This window comes from Phyllobates terribilis, unplaced genomic scaffold (assembly GCF_046119375.1).
Source record: "Phyllobates terribilis strain yellow unplaced genomic scaffold, ASM4611937v1 Scaffold_9__5_contigs__length_417890890, whole genome shotgun sequence".
Classification (NCBI taxonomy): Eukaryota; Metazoa; Chordata; class Amphibia; order Anura; family Dendrobatidae; genus Phyllobates; species Phyllobates terribilis.
This window is the reverse complement of record NW_027362769.1, coordinates 207492221-207511181: the sequence shown is the minus strand read 5'-3', so window position 1 is coordinate 207511181 and position 18961 is coordinate 207492221. Positions and strand designations below refer to the sequence as shown.

Below are 18961 nucleotides of genomic sequence, written 5' to 3'. Positions count from 1 at the left end.
GCTACAGGGCAGTGGGAAGAGCGAGGCTAAGTGCCAGATTTGGCGCATCCTACGGATGCGCGATTTCTGGGATAGCTGACGGCTGGTGTTTCTAGCCTGGGAGGGGGCCAATATTCATGGCACCCTTCCTGGGCTATTAATATTAGCCCCCAGCTGTCTGCTTAGCCTTTGCTAGCTATTTAAATAGGGGGGACCCCACTTCAATTTTTGGGGGGGGTCCCCCATTTTAATAGCTAGTAAAGGCTAGGTATTCAGCTGGGGGCTGATATTAGTAGCCTGGGGAGCTCCGTGGGTATTACCCCCTTCCCAGGCTTCAAACATCTGCCCCAGCCGTCTGCTTAACCTCCGCTAGAGACTAAAATTACGGGGAACCCCACGCCAATTTTTTTTTAAATAAATCCTTTATTTTAACACTAAATGACAAGTACAGTAATCAACACTGTCACTGTACTTCATATATTTGTGACTGACATGTTTCTATCTATCTAATCTATGTGTGATGCTCTATCTTTCTGTTCTAAATTGTCGGGTACCAAGGCTGAATTGCTGGCCGGCTTTTTTAAAGAGACAGTGCATGAAAACACAATTATTTTTTTAAATAAATCCTTTACACTAAATGACAAGTACAGTAACCAACACTGTCACTGTACTTATTATATATGTGATTGGCATGTTTATATCTATCTATGTGTGATGCTCTATTCTTTCTGTTATAAATTGTCGGGTACCGCTGCTGAATTGCCGGCCGGCATTTTTAAAGAGACGGTGCACGAAAACACAATTATTTTTTTTAATAAATCCTTTACACTAAATGACAAGTACAGTAAGCAACACTGTCACTGTGCTTCTTATATGTGTGACTGACATGTTTCTATCTATCTAATCTATGTGTGATGCTCTATTCCTTCTTGTCTAAATTGTCGGGTACCGTTGTATGCCGCTGCTGAATTGCCGGCCGGCTTTTTTAAAGAGAGCGTCTTCTGAGCAGTTTGTCAGCTTTTGGACACCTTTGAAGGTGTTTTCTATATGTTTCTCTGTGTTTTTGTTTGCCTGCCATTGGTTTTAACGGTGTTCGACGGTGTTCTAAGGTGTTCGACGAACAGTTCGACGAACAGTTCCTCGAACATCCCGGTGTTCGACGAACCGAACCGAACCCGAACACTTCGGGGGTGGCTCAACCCTAGTCATAAATGCTTCCTGGGGTGATCCCCATGCTGTCCCCATGTCATTTAGGCACTGTCACTATCGTTTTGGGCACTTGTTAGGCTTTCTACAGACTGCCGGGGTTGCCCCCGCAAAAATGCTCGGGTCTCCCATAGACTAACATTGGGCTCGTTGCTCGGGTCGAGCACCCGATTATCACAGTGAGCTCAGCCCGAGCTTCGAGCACCCGATCATTTTAATGCTCGCTCTACACTAATAAATTAGATACATTTATTTACATTTAGCAGTGAGAAATAAGTATTTGATCCCTCTGGCAAATAACACTTAATACTTGGTGACAAAACCCTTATTGGCAAGCACAGCAGTCAGACGTTTTTTGTAGTGCGCATGTCAGGAGGAATTTTGGTCCACTCCTCTTTGCAGATCATCTCTAAATCATTCAGATTTTGATGCTGTCGCTTAGCAACTCGGAGCTTCAACTCCCTCCATAAGTTTTCTATGGGATTAAGGTCTGTAGACTGGCTAGGCCACTACATGACCTTAATGTGCTTGTTTTTGAGCCGCTCCTTTGTTGCCTTGGCTATATGTTTTGGGTCATTGTCTTGTTGAAAGACCCAGCCACGACCCATTTTTAATGTCCTGGTGGAGGGAAGGAGGTTGTCACTCAGGATTTTACAGTAAATGGCTCCATCTATTCTCCCATTGATGTGGTGAAGTAGTCCTGTGCCCTTTGCAGAGAAACACCTCCAAAACATAATGTTTCCACCTCCATGCTTGACAGTGGGGACGGTGTTCTTTTGGTCATAGGCAGCATTTCTCTTCCTCCAATCACAGCGAGTTGAGTTAATGCCAAACAGCTCAATGTTTGTCTCATCTGACCACAGCACCTTCTCCCAATAACTCACAGAATCATCCCGGTGTTCATTGGCAAACTTCAGACGGGCCTACACATGTGCCTTCTTGAGCAGGGGGACCTTGCAGGCACTGCAGGATTTTAAACCTTTAAAGTGCAATGTGTTACCTATGGTTTTCTTGGTGTCTGAGGTCCCAGCTGCCTTGAGATCATTAACAAGTTCCCCCCGTGTAGTTTTAGGCTGCTCTCTCACCTTCCTCATGATCAAGTATACCCCACGAGGTGAAATTTTGCATGGTGACCCAGATCGATGTTGATTGACAGTCATTTTTTATTTCTTCTATTTTCTTACTATTGCACCAACAGTTGTCTCCTTTTCACCCAGCGTCTTACTTATAGTTTTGTAGCCCATTCCAGCTTTGAAAGCTCTTTGGTCTTGCCCATGTTGTAGAGGTTAGAGTCTGACTGATTAATTGAGTCTGTGGACATAAGTCTTTTATACAGGTGACTTTGTAACACAGCTGTTTTTAATGCAAGTAACGAGTTGATTAGGAGCGTCTAACTGGTCTGTAGGAGCCAGAACTCATAATGGTTTGTAGGGGATCAAATACTTATTTCTCACTGCAAAATGCAAACAAATTATCTTCGTTATACAATGTGATTTTCTTGATTTTTTTTGGATATTCTATCTCTAAATGTTAAAATTAACCTACCCTTAAAACTATAGACTGTTCATGTCTTTGACAGTGGGCAAACTTACGAAAAACAGCAAGGGATCAAATAATTATTTCCTTCACTGTATATAAATATATATACATACATAAATATATATATATATATACACCAATAAGTGCAGCAGCCACAGTGTGTGCCATGATATACAGTATACAAGCATTTAATATATGAATTTCAAACTTTATTTCTGCAAAGATCTTTACAACTATCTTCTCAACTATGAATGACCAATTATTTCTCAACACTAATACATACATTTCATCACTTCATTAGATCAACTGTAAATTATATAATGTATTATCTGCTATTTGACTTTGTTTGACTTTTTTTTCTTTATTTGGAAGGTATCAAAGTCAATGAATCATGTAAGTATACTGTGTATCACATTTATAGGCCATAATCTTATATTGTTATTTAAGTCCTGTAGTATAAATGATTATACTTGTAAACATCTTGCATAGAGATCAGTGGATTTGTCAAAATTTGGAATTTACCTGCCAATTTACTCAAAGATATTTTCCACAAATTGAAGGATCTTTATTATGCTCTGCAGTTTCTTCAGACTCCAGAGCATAGTAAGCATAAGATGAAAAAGATAACCCCAAAAATAGTACTCACCTAACCACTTACCTGTGACGTTATCCCTACTGCTTGCTGCTGCCGTCCAGTCCTCCACGCCTCCTCTTTCCGCCATCGTGCACTGCATTTAAGGCCTCTTCACTATAGAATGGGACTTCCGACCAAAACTAGGCCTCCGACATCCCTGTGTGCTATACTGATGGGGTGCATGTCGTGGGATCGTGCGACCAGTGACCTCTGAGGCCTGGTCGCAGCCAGAAGTCCTGTTCTAGAGTAAAAAAGTGAGAGAAAGTCATAAAGCACTGGACAAATACTGGATATAGTGTGTTGTAAAATAGTGAAGAAAATTAATCTAGTACTAATGGTAAGTTTTGACAGATAGCCCTCGCCCCCATGTTTTTCTACAAAGTTTTTCTAAAAAGTCTAGTGAGAAACTTCAAATTACATTTTTCCTCTTGTAGGCATGGTGAAAAATGGAGCGTAAGCTTATTGGGTTTGTCTTAGTGTTTTTCTATGGTTAAAAAGAAAAGGTGTGCTTTCTTTTTTTGTTTTTGCTTTTTTATGAACTGCGCCAGAGTAGTCCATGGGCTGTATCTGGTATTGCATTTCATCTCCGTTCCGTTGAATGAGGATAATTTTGAGAAATTTTTTTCTAAACAAAGAAAAACCTCAAATTATTCTGAATAGAACATCATCATCCTTTTATCTAGCTATTCAGTACATCATTGATCTGTATAGAATATAAAACAAATGTAACTTCTAATTTGTAAGTGCCAACCTATGTGTTTTTTTTTCAGCATTTTGCTCAAAATGTGACATCAACGCTAATTGTCAAAAGGATTTACTTGACTACACCTGTATCTGTAAAGAAGGATTCAATGGAGACGGATTTTCATGTTATGATACTGATGAATGTGACAGTTACCGATATCCAAATCCATGTTCCCTTGGTTCCTGCATCAACACATATGGCTCATACTACTGTATTTGTCCAAGTGGCTACACATGGGAACATAGAACTTGTGCCGATGTAGATGAATGTTCTGTACCCGATCTGAATAACTGTGACCCACATGCAATATGTAGCAATACCCTTGGGTCTTATTCATGTTATTGTCCAGCTGGATATTATGGAGATGGATATACATGTACATTAGATGAATGTGCAAGAGATGTTTGTGGGTTTGGTAGAGAATGTGTTAATTCTGGTGGGTCCCATACCTGTTCTGATCCATGCTTCAGTTATACCACCCTGAATGAACCTTCCAGGAGCACATCATACCATGATTACGATTACTATTATTACTACTACTACTATTATGGACGTTCCGACTACTACTTAAATGGTTGGTATCGTTTTATGGGGAGTGGCGGAATCCGCATGGCAGAGTTTTGTCCTTCCTATGGAAGTTGTTACACCAGGTACCCCATGTGGTTGAACGGGATTCATCCAGAACCCGCAGATGGAATTGTGAATCGTATAATTTGTACTTCTGATAGTGGCGTTTGTTGCCAGTGGACCTCAAATGTGATGATTAAGGCATGTCCTGGAGGATTTCATGTATATAAATTCAGTTGGCCTCCGATGTACTATTCAGGATATTGCACAGGTAAGAAAATAAATCTGCTATCACATTTATAATGTACTTGAGATAACATCTATATTTTTAATTGTGATTGTTTTCTTTCATAAATAAACATATAGGGGTTGTTTTTGCCATGTGCCTTATTCGTAATTTTTTCCTTTTGATAGAGTTGATAGCTGTTTCAAAGAGTGGCTATGCTCTGAAGCACTTAACTGGACAATATATTTTATTTAAAGAGAATCTGTCAGCAGGTTTTTGTTATGTAATCTGAGGACTGCATGAGGTAGGGGATAAAACACAGATTTTAGGGATGTGTCACTTATTAGGCTCTGTGCTTTTGTTTCCATACAATTAATGCTTTATCACCAGAAGATTATCACTGCCTGGACTACAGGGCACATGAGCTCTGGTCCAACCACACCCCCTCTTCTGATAAGTAGCTAACTGTAAATAGACAATATACATAGAGATCCTAGTGTGGGCGGGATTAACTTTCTGAGCTCTGCCACATGCTACATCTAAAACTCTGATTGTGTCAGAACTGCTGCACCCAGTAAACTAAGTGATACATCGCTGGAATCAGGATCTCTTTTCTTACATTATGCTACTCTACGATAAGGTAGCAAAAATCTGGTGACAAATTCCCTTTAAATGAGCGCCATTTAATACCCCTTCAGTAGCCACAGCAGAAAGATGTGTGGCTGTCCCCAGCTTCCACAATGGACTTTCATTAACATCATGTGATATAAAAAAAAGAACATAATTACATAAATTTAAAATATCATCAAATTCATTACATACATGATAGGATTGTATAAAGAAATATGGATGACATCAGTCAGGGTAGGCAAAGGTCAGAGTAGATGTATCCAAATAGTCTCTCATATGATAGGTAGAATGAGCTGTAACACCTGTTTTATAAATGATACATAAAATAAAATCAATTTACAGTGCAGTCAAAATGGCACCAATAGGTCAAATATATGGAATAAATGAACTTGAATTGAGTACACTTTTATGATGTTATACACACACTGAAGCACTGTGAAATAGTACTAGTAGATAATGCCTGCTTACAATGTAACAAATTTTACTTTTTTTTTAGATCCAACCACAATCCCCGAATCATGTTCCTGCGCTGATGATGAAGAATGTAAAGCAGTTGGTGGACGTTACGGCTGCTACTGCAAAAATGAAGTTTTTGTTTCAGGTATGTTCAAAGAAGCTATATGTATAAAGCATAGATCTTGAGATATTATAGTCATACCACTTCAAAGAAGACGGGTCCACTTGCTCGAAAAAATTACATACCCTATAAAAATCCTTGAGTTTCCGTAATTTTGAAGCTTTTTTCCCATTTTCCATTGTGTCGCTCCATTGTAGAGATATTCACATTTGTTGGATTTGGAGCGCAATATGTGGAATCTCTATTTACGACCAATTTCTTCACAGTCTTCTTTGGGGGTGCGGGCTTTCACCCCTACCTACAGGATGCTGTCAATTACACTTCAACAGCACCTGACACTGCTAGACTTCTAGATTAGCTGCTCGGCTGTAATTGGCATTATTTGGGAGGGGTTAAAGAGCATGCGCCGCAGAGAAGACTGAAGAAACACCCAGTTGAACTGCTAGCAGAGATTTCAAATACTGTGCTCCAAAAGAAATAAATGTTAATATCTTTGTAGTAGAGCAACACTGTTGGAAATGGAAAAAAGTGATAGTATCAAGGTAGCAAGGGGATTTTTACAAAGTATTTAACTTTAATTTTTTGAAGCAATTGTGATTGTTTTCAAATATTCTCCTATTACCTGCAGCTCGAGAGCCACATGTGGCTTTCGGGTCCGTGATGTGTGGCTCGCGGCTGTCTGCCAGCTTGGTGCATTAGTACCAGGTGAAGCAAACAACTATGAAGAGTAGATCTCTAGATGGTGACTTTTGTGTGTAGCCCTGCACAGAAGAGCAAATCTGAATGGGTGGAAAATAGGAAAACCTGGAGCTTGGCATACTGCCTTGGTGTGATTTCAGTGGAAAAGCTTTGGCTGTCATTATTCCGGTAATGGGGGTTCTGGGTGTCACTACTCTGAGTGGAGCAGGATCTTAACGTGGCTCACAGCCCTCTCTCAGAGCTGAATGTGGCTCTCAAGGTCGGAAAGGTTGGGGATCTCTGCCCTATATAATTGTTCTAAAATGTAGAAACTAGGCAAATTTGCTATTTAGAGGAATAACAACCATTTTGATTGCGCCAAAATCTGTATCAGATCTGCAACAAATCTGCCTAAATAGGGTTTGCACAGCACCATTTACAGGCACAGGAAAATAACTTGCCCCGATTGATTAACACTGACGTTTTGTATGCTAGTCTAGTCAGAGACTAGAGTAACATTTCTGACATTAGAAACACTACAACCTTCTATGATTCTGATGAGCAGGTGAAGTTATATTTCAACTTGACTTCTCCCTAGCTGACCCATTTTGGCAAAGCAGCTTGAAACTGGTGTGAAAATGCCAAAAGTTTCAACATTTTTTTGCAATTTTGCATTTCGAAAAGATGTTGAGACTGTTCAAAGTGTTTTACACCAGTGTTGTGTGATGTATTGGTCTCTTTGTGTTAATTTTTGTCCACACCACAAAATCAGTGAGAATATCACGTCACTAACTCTTGCAGATTAATTATGGTAAAGGCAATAAATTAGCCCAACACTCATTTGCACTACTGAATGTGATTAATCCTTGAGTGGATCCATGACCGTGACACATCAAACTGCCCAATCAAACTGCCCATCCGAGATCTAAATCTAAGTGTCAACCTCAGATTTCTTTCACGATTCCTCTACTATATCCGTGTCAGCTTTGCTATAGGATCATTTGACACATGAACTTACCCTATGTTGTGTCCTCTTTTCCAGCTATAGATAAAATCCGGCCGGTACTTACGTGTGGTAATCAGGAAATAAAAGCTTCTTTCCAGAAATGTCATCTGAAAAAATTCAATCTTGACACCACTAATATCCATCTAAAAGACAGCGCCTGCAGAGGATTCAACGATTTCAACATGACAAACATCATAACTGTAGTATCAATCCTGAAGAAGAATGTCTGTGGAAATGAGCTGGTGGTATGTAGAGATGAACAAAATATTATTAGTAGCATATTTGTCTTATGCTATATGAACAATTACACCATTTGTAATGTTCAGAATTTCCCTAAAGTTACATAGGCAGAAAAGAGGGTCACAGTAAAAATAGAAAATAGGCCACTCTCAGGAGCTGCATGACACAACAACACTATTTACCCACAACAGGAGTTGCTGATGCCTACATGACTATTTTCCCTTAATACCAGAGCAGGTTGTCTCTAAAATGGGCCCATATGTCAATGGGATCTAAAAATATCTGTAAAAAAACACTGAAGTCAATGGATTCACAAATTAGAATTACAATTTGATGTGTATTTCCATGGTTGAAATCTAAGGGCCTGTGTACACGAGCGTATTTTCGGTCTGAGTGCTATCCAACAAAACATGGAATTGCACCCGGACCAGTGTCTGTCCGAAGAAAAATATCGCAGCATGACCAAGTTTAAGCCGATATTCAGATCGCACTCGGCCATGCAAGTCAATGAGTGAGTGGGAAACATTGAACGCACTCGGATGTTATCTGAGTGTGCTCTGATTTCTGCAGCCTCACAGAATGGAGAAGATGGAGAAATTCTTTTCTCCATCTTCTCCTCATCTGAGAGAATTGGATCACACTATGATCACACTCTGATCTGAGTGTCACTTGCATAATCAACCACATTATCTTGGATGAAAGAATCTACGGCCACCTTCACCTGCCCTTAGACTGACCAGCAGATATTTGCCATGGATGTGCAGACTCAGAAGAGGATTAAAGGTGTGGTCACTTGATTTTCAGTAGCTTCCTTCTTCTCGGTTAGTGGTGCGTTCCAAATTGATTTTATGTTTGTAACACTAGCCTGAACTGTGAACTCACTGGTTCTGCAACTCCGTGGCATCAGTGTAATGCATACATGTCACACTCTGGTCTGTGGGCCAAATCTGGCACTCGGGGTGATTATATTTAGCCCGCGACCCCAGAACCACTACCCCTATGTGGGGTCATTATTCTGTATGGAGGACTGTGTGGGGCCCATTATTCTGTATGGAGGACTATGTGGGGCCCATTATTCTATATGGAGGACTATGTGGACCCATTATTCTGTATGGAGGACTGTGTGGGGCCCATTATTCTGTATGGAGGACTGTGTGGGGCCCATTATTCTGTATGGAGGACTGTGTGGGGCCCATTATTCTGTATGGAGGACTATGTTGGGCCCATTATTCTGTATGGAGGACTATGTGGGGCCCATTATCCTGTATGGAGGACTATGTGGGGCCCATTGTACTGTATGGAAGACTATGTGGGGCCCATTATTCTGTATGGAGGACTATGTGGGGCCCATTATTCTGTATGGAGGACTATGCGTGGCCATTATTCTGTATGGAGGACTATGTTGGGCCCATTATTCTGTATGGAGGACTATGTGGGGCCATTATACTGTAAGGAGGACAATGTGGGGCTCATTATTCTGTATGGAGGACTATGTGGGGCCCATTATTCTGTATGGTGGACTATGTGGGCCCATTATTCAGTATGGAGTACTATGTGGGGCCCATTATCCTACATGGAGGACTATGTGGGGCCCATTATTCTGTATGGAGGACTATGTGGGCCCATTATACTGTATGGAGGACTATGTGGGGCCCATTATCCTACATGGAGGACTATGTAGAGCCCATTATTCTGTGTATAGGACTATGTGGGACCCATTATTCTATATGGAGGACTATGTGGGGCTCATTATTCTGTAAGGAGGACTGTGTGGGGCCCATTATACTGTATACTGGTTAGCCCGCGACTTTGTCCAAGTTTTTAATTTTGGCCCTCTGTGTTTCAGTTTTGCCTTTTGTGTGTTTGAGTTTGAGTTTAACCCTCTGTGAGTTTGAGTTTGCCTAGGAGACTGGCTACCACTGATTGACTGCAGCGGTGGCTGATAACCTAAGCAATAAATGGTATGCATAAAAATTGAGAACAGAGAAGATTCTTAAAAACTTGTTTTAACAAACACTTTGCAATTTTACTGATTCAAGAGCTTGAAAAAAAACCTTCACCCCTCATTGTCGTTCAATGGCTTTCTGTGACGCCCTCCCTGAGCTCAAGACTGTCCCGCTCCCTCTCTCTCTCCTCCTCGGGTAGCAGTCTCTCACCCGGAGCCGGGCCAATGGGTGGTGTGTTGTCGTGTAAGTCGCGGCCGTGACCCAGTCCGTGCCCAGGGCTGTCACATGAAAAGATGGGCTTTGTGGTAGATTTTCGACTACGCCACCCGTGGTGTCTGGTGAGGGTCACCAGCACTGCTACAGTCCTCTGAAGCCGGTGTTACTGCAACTGTGTTGGTATAGCTCCCCACAGGCGGAGCTAGGCTTCAGGGCAGTGTGTGAGTAGTGGAGAATGGTGGGTGCAGTGCCGCACAATAAAGACAGACTGAGACAGATGTTGTAGTCCTCCAGGTCTTTACTCACTTTAAGTGCACTTTAGCCGCAAAGCTTCTTTCTGCTGCATGTAATGCACTGGGGCCACCAGGAAGGGGTTCAGCACTTCTCAGGTAATCAAGAGCATCCGCCAGGATCCCGTCAGTGTGTTTCTCTCCTTCCTTCCTTCTCTCACTTTGTGTGTTCCCCTGGGATCCTCTAGGCCGCCGGGCTTCTCTAACAGTGACGTGAAGTGCAAAGTCAGATATCGGGGGCCGGTCACCCCTTTTGCAGCAGGAGTCCCTCTGACTAGGCCAGAGTGAAGAACACAGGTGGCGACTCCACTCCGTCCGTATCCCCCTGGGATCCTTTTGCCTGTGGAGCCTCTCTCCTCTGCTTCCCTCCAGGGCCTTCTTGGTTCAAGGACTTTGACCAGGACAGAGTGCTCTAGTTACCTCTGCCTGCTCCTCGCCTCGAGGCCTGAGAGCGATGACCGTGTATCTTCAGGTGGCTATAGACTCTTGCTAGCTCCCAGCTGAAGACCTCACAATCAAAGAACCAAGAACCAAGATGACTGGCTAATATATATGCTTATGTTAATGAGCTACTGTGACTGCTTCCTCCACCTCACCCACTACATGGTTCCCGCCCCCATCTCTACTATTCTTGCCCGGGGCAGCACCCTGGTGCTATATGGCCCCCTAAGAACTAAAATGGTGTAGTGTTGAGTGCAAAGGTGGTGTTCTGGATGATGCTCCATCCTTACCTGGGAGAGGAGATACTACACCATTAAATGAGATGCAGTACCTCTGTGGCGACTGAACCCTTCAGGGGCGCCACATTTTCACTTCAGAAAAATGTTTGTAGTAGACTAAACCCTATTTATTTGCATGAGAATACACACCTATAAAACTATGCACACAGAATCGTATAAAAAATTTGTTTACTTTTCATTCAGAAAAATTAGACAATTTTTCCATCTGTATTGTCGTCCGTATGCAATCTTCTTTTTACAGAAGTACGGCGTTTGTTTTCATACATCAATTGTGAATAAACCTAATTGACTTTTATGGGGTGAGTATGGATATGGGATTTAGGTTTCTGGGGAATGCTGGAATTTGAGGAATTCACAGTTAAGCTCAAATGAGTTTCTATTTGTGAGGCCCATCCTACCAACACCCAAGAAAATCAAATAACAATATTGTATTCTCTTTTTTTTGTTTTATTTTTTCATTTACAGATAAATGGCTCATATGTTACTTATAAAAACACCATTTTCCTGTCCATGGAAACAAACTCATCACTTGGTGGAGAAGATGTGCTGGAAATTAGTTATTCCTGTGTATATCCACTAGACATGCAGCTGTCCCTCGAAACAGCACTGGATCCATTTTCAAGGTAACTATATATATATATATATATATATACATACACACACACACAAGTGCATCTCACTAAATTAGAATATCATCAAAAAGTTAATTTATTTCAGTTCTTCAATACAAAAAGTGAAATTCATATATTATATAGAGCCATTACAAACAGAGTGATCTATTTCAAGTGTTTATTTCTGTTAATACTGATGATTATGGCTTACAGCCAATAAAAACACAAAAGTCATTATCTCAGTAAATTAGAATACTTTATAACAACAGCTTAAAAAATGTTTTTAAAATCCGAAATGTTGTCCTACTGAAATGTATGTTCAGTAAATGCACTCAATCCTTGGTCGGGGCTCCTTTTGCATCAATTACTGCATCAATGTGGTGTGGCATGGAGGCGATCAGCCTGTGGCATTGCTGAGGTGTTATGGAAGCCCAGGTTGCTTTGATAGCAGCCTTCAGCTTGTCTGCATTGTTGGGTCTGGTGTCTCATCTTCCTCTTGACAATACCCCATAGATTCTCTATGGGGTTAAGGTCAGGTGAGTTTGCTGCCAATCAAGCACAGTGATACTGTTGTTTTTAAACCAGGTATTGGTACTTTTGTCAGTGTGGACAGGTGCCAAGTCCTGCTGGAGAATGAAATTTTCATCTCCAAAAAGCAGAGGGAAGCATGAAGTGCTCTAAAATCTCCTGGTAGACAGCTACACTGACTTTGGTCTTGATAAAACACAGTGGACCTACACCAGCAGATGACATGGCTCCCCAAACCATCACTGATTGTGGATACTTCACACTAGACCTCAAGCAGCTTGGATTGTGGCCTCTCCTCTCTTCCTCCAGACTCTGGGACCTTGATTTCCAAATAAAAATTGACACTCTGGGACCTTGTGGAGTGTGTCAATGACTGCCTTCTGGACATCTGTCAAGTCAGCAGTCTTCCCAATGATTGTGGAGCCTACTGAAACAGAATAAGGGACCTTTTTAAAAGCTTAGGAAGCCTTTGCAGGTGTTTTTTGTTAATTATTTTAATTTACTGGGAAAATGACTTTTGTGTTTTCATGGGCTGTAAGCCATAATCATCAACCTTAACAGAAATAAACACTTGAAATAGATCACTCTTTTTGTAATGACTTTATATAATATATGAGTTTCACTTTTTGTATTGAAGAACTGAAATAAATGTACTTTTTGATGATATTCTAATTTGGTGAGATGCACCTGTATATAAATATATATATATATATATACAGTACAGACTAAAAGTTTGGACACACCTCATTTAAAGATTTTTCTGTATTTTCATGACTATGAAAATTGTACATTCACACTGAAGGCATCAAAACTATGAATTAACACATGTGGAATTATATACTTAACAAAAAAGTGTGAAACAACTGAAAATATGTCTTATATTCTAGGTTCTTCAAAGTAGCCACCTTTTGCTTTGATGACTGATTTGCACACTCTTGGCATTCCCTTGATGAGCTTCAAGAGGTAGTCACTGGGAATGGTCTTCCAACAATCTTGAAGGAGTTCCCAGAGATGCTTAGCACTTGTTGGCCCTTTTGCCTTCACTCTGCAGTCCAGCTCACCCCAAACCATCTTGATTGGGTTCAGGTCTGGTGACTATGGAGGCCAGGTCATCTGGACTAGTACCCCATCACTCTCCTTCTTGGTCAAATAGCCCTTGCACAGCCTGGAGGTGTGTTTGGGGTTATTGTTCTGTTGAAAAATAAATGATGGTCCAACTAAACGCAAACCGGATGGAATAGCCTGCCGCTGCAAGATGCTGTGGTTGCCATGCTGGTTCAGTATACCTTCAATTTTGAAAAAATCCCCAACAGTGTCACCAGCAAAGCACCCCCACACCATCATACCTCCTCCTCCATGCTTCAAGGTGGGAACCAGGATGTAGAGTCCATCCGTTCACCTTTTCTGTGTCACACAAAGACATGGTGGTTGGAACCAAAAATCTCAAATTTGGACTCATCAGCCCAAAGCACAGATTTCCACTATATCCATTCCTTGTGTTATTTAGCCCAAACAAGTCTCTTCTGCTTGTTGCCTGTCCTTAGCAGTGGTTTCCTAGCAGCTATTTTACCATGAAGGCCTGCTGCACAAAGTCTCCTCTTAACAGTTGTTGAAGAGAGGTGTCTGCTGCTAGAACTCTGTGTGGCATTGACCTGGTCTCTAACCTGAGCTGCTGTTAACCTGCGATATCTGAGGCTGGTGACTCGGATAAACTTATCCTCGGAAGCAGAGGTGACTCTTGGTCTTCAATTCCTGGGGCGGTCCTCATGTGAGCCAGTTTCTTTGTAGCGCTTGATAGTTTTTGCAACTGCACATGGGGACACTTTCAAAGTTTTCCCCATTTTTCGGACTGACTGACCTTCATTTCTTAAAGTAATGATGGACACTCGTTTTTCTTTACTTAGCTGCTTTTTTCTTGCCATAATACAAATTCTAACAGTCTATTCAGTAGGACTATCAGCTGTGTATCCACCAGACTTCTGCACAACACAACTGATGGTCCCAACCCCATTTATAAGGCAAGAAATCCCACTTATTAAACCTGACAGGGCACACCTGTGAAGTGAAAACCATTTCCGGTGACTACCTCTTGAAGCTCATCAAGAGAATGCTAAGAGTGTGCCAAGCAGTCATCAAAGCAAAAGGTGGCTACTTTGAAGAACCTAGAATATAAGACATATTTTCAGCTGTTTCACACTTTTTTGTTAAGTATATAATTCCACATGTGTTAATTCATAGTTTTGATGCCTTCAGTGTGAATGTACAATTTTCATAGTCAAGAAAATACAGAAAAATCTTTAAATGAGAAGGTGTGTCCAAACTTTTGGTCTGTACTGTATATATATATATATATATATATATATATATATATATATATGTGTGTGTATATATATATAAACTGTATATATACAGCATGTATACAACTCATTATCTTTCACATTGTGGTAGCTGTTTCTTTCACAAAATCTATACTACTAGTGATCAATCCAATTGATCTGTCCATGCTCTTGTATGTCTGTCTTCCAACATTCCAAAAATTTTCACACTTGACATCTACCATTTAGTTCACTTTTGGCTATAGGTTTTCTACATTATGAGATTGTGCTCTGCAATATTTTATATATACAGCCCATAAAAATAATTATATAGACCAAACCATTCTGGGTATAACATTTAGGGTATATAGATAGCAGTGCCACTCAGACCATGGTCCTTAAAGGTGTCCAATGGACCTTTTACCACATGAGAAGAAAGTTTTATAAATGGTAGATGAGGGGTTTGTTACAGATTTTTGACATTTGGGCTAGGAATTTCAAGTTGTGTCTCTGTCACCCCAAAAATATTCTAGTGTCCTCACACAGACTTTACTTATCATTACAGCTCAGTCATTGTGGAAATTGTAGGTACAGGAAAGTTGGAGTTAGCTATGGCTCTCTATAAAGACTCAACTTACACAGCTCCCTATGAAGGATCTGAGGTTCTAATGACATCTAAGACCAATCTGTTTATTGGAATTATGCTGAAAATCGGAGACATTTCTCAATATGCAGTGCAGATAACAAATTGCTATGCTGCAGCCTCAGCAAACGCCACATCTAAATATGACGTCATTAAGGACAGGTATGTATTTCATTAGTATACAAGAAGTTTCTCTGCTGATGTGTCGCTTATCTTATGGTTCCCATAGATTATATGCCAAACTAGAATTCTATGGCCCAATAAGAAGATATGATCCTGAGGACTCTCCCATCACCCATAGCGATCACATGCACATCCACTTTTTCCCATCATAAACTTTGTCATTATTGTACAAATACAGTAGGACGTACATAGATCCAACAGTTCCGAATTTGCATGAACTGTCCCAAAATTTCAGACACAACCCGGGCAAAATTTGTCTATATAAATCTCACCCAGTAAATGGTGGTTCTATCTACTTTGAAATTCTTAGAGGCGTTACCTGGGGCTGATCTTAAAAATCCTTATTTTACCAATATATTAGTTGGTAAGTATGGAAGTATTGTCAATAAGATCTAATGTGGTAATCGTGAGTCATCCCATAGGAAAGAGATCCTAGTGGAATGTGATTAGCTCCAAAATCAGATATGGATGACGTGTATTCGCCCTTTGGGACCCATTTGTGTGTCAGTGTGTAGTCTGCTGTTCTGATGGACCAGCCAGACACTGCTTGGCACTCTCTAGAAGGAGACACTCCTTTAAATCCCTTTTCAGAAACCTTTCACCCAGTCAAATCAGCTCTCCTGCTTTGCACTGTTGAGGGGAAAACACTCCGAAACGTGCACCTGTTAATAGAGCTTCTGATTTGGCTTTTTATCCTAAGTCATGTGACAATATTCAATATTAATTTTTAGGATTGCTTCATCCAATAAGTGGAGCTAATGTTCCTGTCCTCTCCTCTCCCATTTTTCCACATGGAGAAACTTTACCCCTTATACTCCCTGAATTTGTGCCTTAATACTGATACCTGAATGACTCTTTTTTCAGCTGCCCCAGCAAACAAGATTCTACCATTAATGTGATCAAAAATGGAGTATCTGTGAATGCACAATTTTCTGTTCAGCTTTTTGGATACCTAAAGGATTCAAATATTGTGTATCTGTACTGTGATGTCCATATTTGTAATAAGACCTGCGCACCGGTAAGTTTAGTATTGCTATTACTCGCTACTTTAGTTTATGTATCAAACATAAAACAATAAAAAGGACGAGTTGTAATTTTGAATTTCACTATTCTAGTACCATTCAATGAACTAGAAAATGGAAAAAAAATCAAACTGGGGTGAAATGGTGGATGGTTCATTGTGCGATAAAAACTATTCGGCAGCATGATCCTCCAAGTCACCATGATTATGGCAATTCCTTGTATAGTTTTCTTTTTTTACCTTTTTTTTTCTTTTTTTTCTTATTTAAGTGATGAAAAATGCTTTGTAAGGTTGAACTTGATGGACCTGTCTTTTTTCAACCTATGCAACTATTTTTTAGTCACCTTAGGGTACTTGATTTTGCAGACATTCGGTAGCTTGTTTTTTATACCACAATACCACAGCATTGTAGTATATAATGGAAATTACATTCTTCTATGAAGCCCACAGGATGGACTTCATAGTAGGACCAAGATGGCAGCACTGGTGGTCTTCAATCTTGTCCTCCCACGACAACTCATCAGTACACCACAATGGCATTGGAGGGGTGGCTAGAAGCCAGTGCACAGCAGCCAAGCCATTTAGATACCATTGTCAGTGATTGACAAAGACATTTAAATGATTAAACAACAATAATCAGAGCTCTGGTTGCAGTTGTTACAGGCAGATGTATAAGACAGCCATCATATGCCGGGTATGGTGTGGACACTACTACTGATCCTGCTCCATACATGCAGCCCAAATGCTAGGCCACATTCACACATTCAGTATTTAGTGAGTTTTTTTACATCAGTATTTGTAAGCCAAAAACAGAAGTGGAACAATCAGAGGAAAAGTATAATAGAAACACATCACCACTAATGCATTTCTCACCAACTCCTGGTTTTGGCTTACAAAACCAGGATACTGAACTAAATACTGAACATGTGAATGTGGCCTAAGACTTACTGTTGCGTTCTACATCAGGAAGGGGTAATGCACTGAAAGCAATCAGATATCTTTAAAAAATTAGGAATTAAATGCAAGTACAATAGAGTCGAAACTTCTGATTGTAATTAAAACTAATTGTGTTCTATGAGACATATTGTATAAGGAGTATTTACACAGAGATATTGGTGCATATTCTTCACCTAAACCCAAGAGAAATTTGAGTACAAACCACCTTCTATAGATTTCAATGGGAAATTTGCATTGTAGAAGAAAAAAGTGCACAGACTTGCCAGCAGCTCTCCCAACCTGAGCGTGACATCATGTATTTCTATACAGCTGTCACGCTCGGGTTGGGAGAGCTGCTGGCCAGTCCTTGCACTGCATTCCGATCTTGCTCCAATTTATATGACCATCTGACTTTGCCCTATGCCTGACTATATATTACATGGACACTAATTATTAGGAATGGCTGACATGCAATACCAAATCACCTACAGTGTCTGTTTTTAGAGAAAAACAGGGTTACCAGGACATAATCTCTCACCCAATCTTATTACAGGCTTGGAAAGATGCTAATGCATGCAGGGCTGTATTGTTGCTTTGCCAACTATCCACTGCTTAATGAGTATTGCACTTGGACTCTATTCTAATTTATGGGGAAAATGCAAAAGTCCTACAGTGGTCAAACATTTGCCTTAAAAACCATATAGCCCAGGGAGCAATAACATCACTCCATATCCATCTAAGAATAGGTGAAATACTGCCTAGAGAAACCCTTTAATGAGACCATCCTTTACGTCAGCCATATACACACATCAATATTTTTGTCAATATTTTAAAATTATTTCTAAGCCAAAATCAGGAGTGGCACAAATTAATTATATCTTTCTTTTTTTTCTTCACTATTGAGGTCATTCGTGGTTTTGACTTATGAATACGGATGAAATAGTAAAGAAAAAACTGATCTGTGAATAAAATCTTAATATGAGTGATTTTTGCAGTTTTTACACTTGCATCAAATCTTTTTATTTTTTAGGTTTGCACTGGAGCGAGAGCTGCGAGCACCAGTGAAAGCGTTACCTCTGATGCCCATTTGGTTGTGGGCCCTATAATTAGACAAGGTTTGTATATTTTATTATCAGTTAGAATTTTTTATTTAGGTGACAGTGAAAAGTTATTGATAACATTCAAGTCAACATTCAAGTTATACATCTTGACTTGGGCAATATCGAACATCAGCAATTCCATGTGCCCATCGTTTGGATGCATTAAGAATAGTGTTGAGCATTCCGATACTGAAATATCGGGTATCGGCCGATATTCACTGTATCGGAATTCCGATACTTAATTCCGATACTTTTATAATATCGAATACCGGACTCGGAAGTTCCCATAATGCCTGCGCTCTGCAGTGTCTCTGAAGGATGACAAGCTGGGTGGCAGCGCTCAGCTGAGATCCAGCCTGTCATCAGAATGCCATCCCAGCGGGGGAGAATTCTCCTGATTGTTTA

At 40.4% G+C, this 18961-nt stretch overlaps 1 protein-coding gene across 1 annotated transcript in view; it reads left to right on the top strand.

The window, feature by feature from the left end:
• The window catches only part of LOC141161334 (uromodulin-like), a 53027-nt gene extending 34305 nt beyond the window's left edge, over positions 1–18722 (top strand). The window contains exons 9-17 of the mRNA XM_073646148.1: positions 3097–3117; positions 4129–4941; positions 6023–6127; positions 7824–8032; positions 11685–11842; positions 15239–15478; positions 16364–16517; positions 18487–18571; positions 18655–18722. Coding sequence (XP_073502249.1) covers positions 3097–3117; positions 4129–4941; positions 6023–6127; positions 7824–8032; positions 11685–11842; positions 15239–15478; positions 16364–16517; positions 18487–18571; positions 18655–18722 — 1853 coding nt within the window. The remainder of the gene's footprint in view (positions 1–3096; positions 3118–4128; positions 4942–6022; positions 6128–7823; positions 8033–11684; positions 11843–15238; positions 15479–16363; positions 16518–18486; positions 18572–18654) is intronic.
• The last annotated feature ends 239 nt before the right edge of the window (positions 18723–18961 follow it).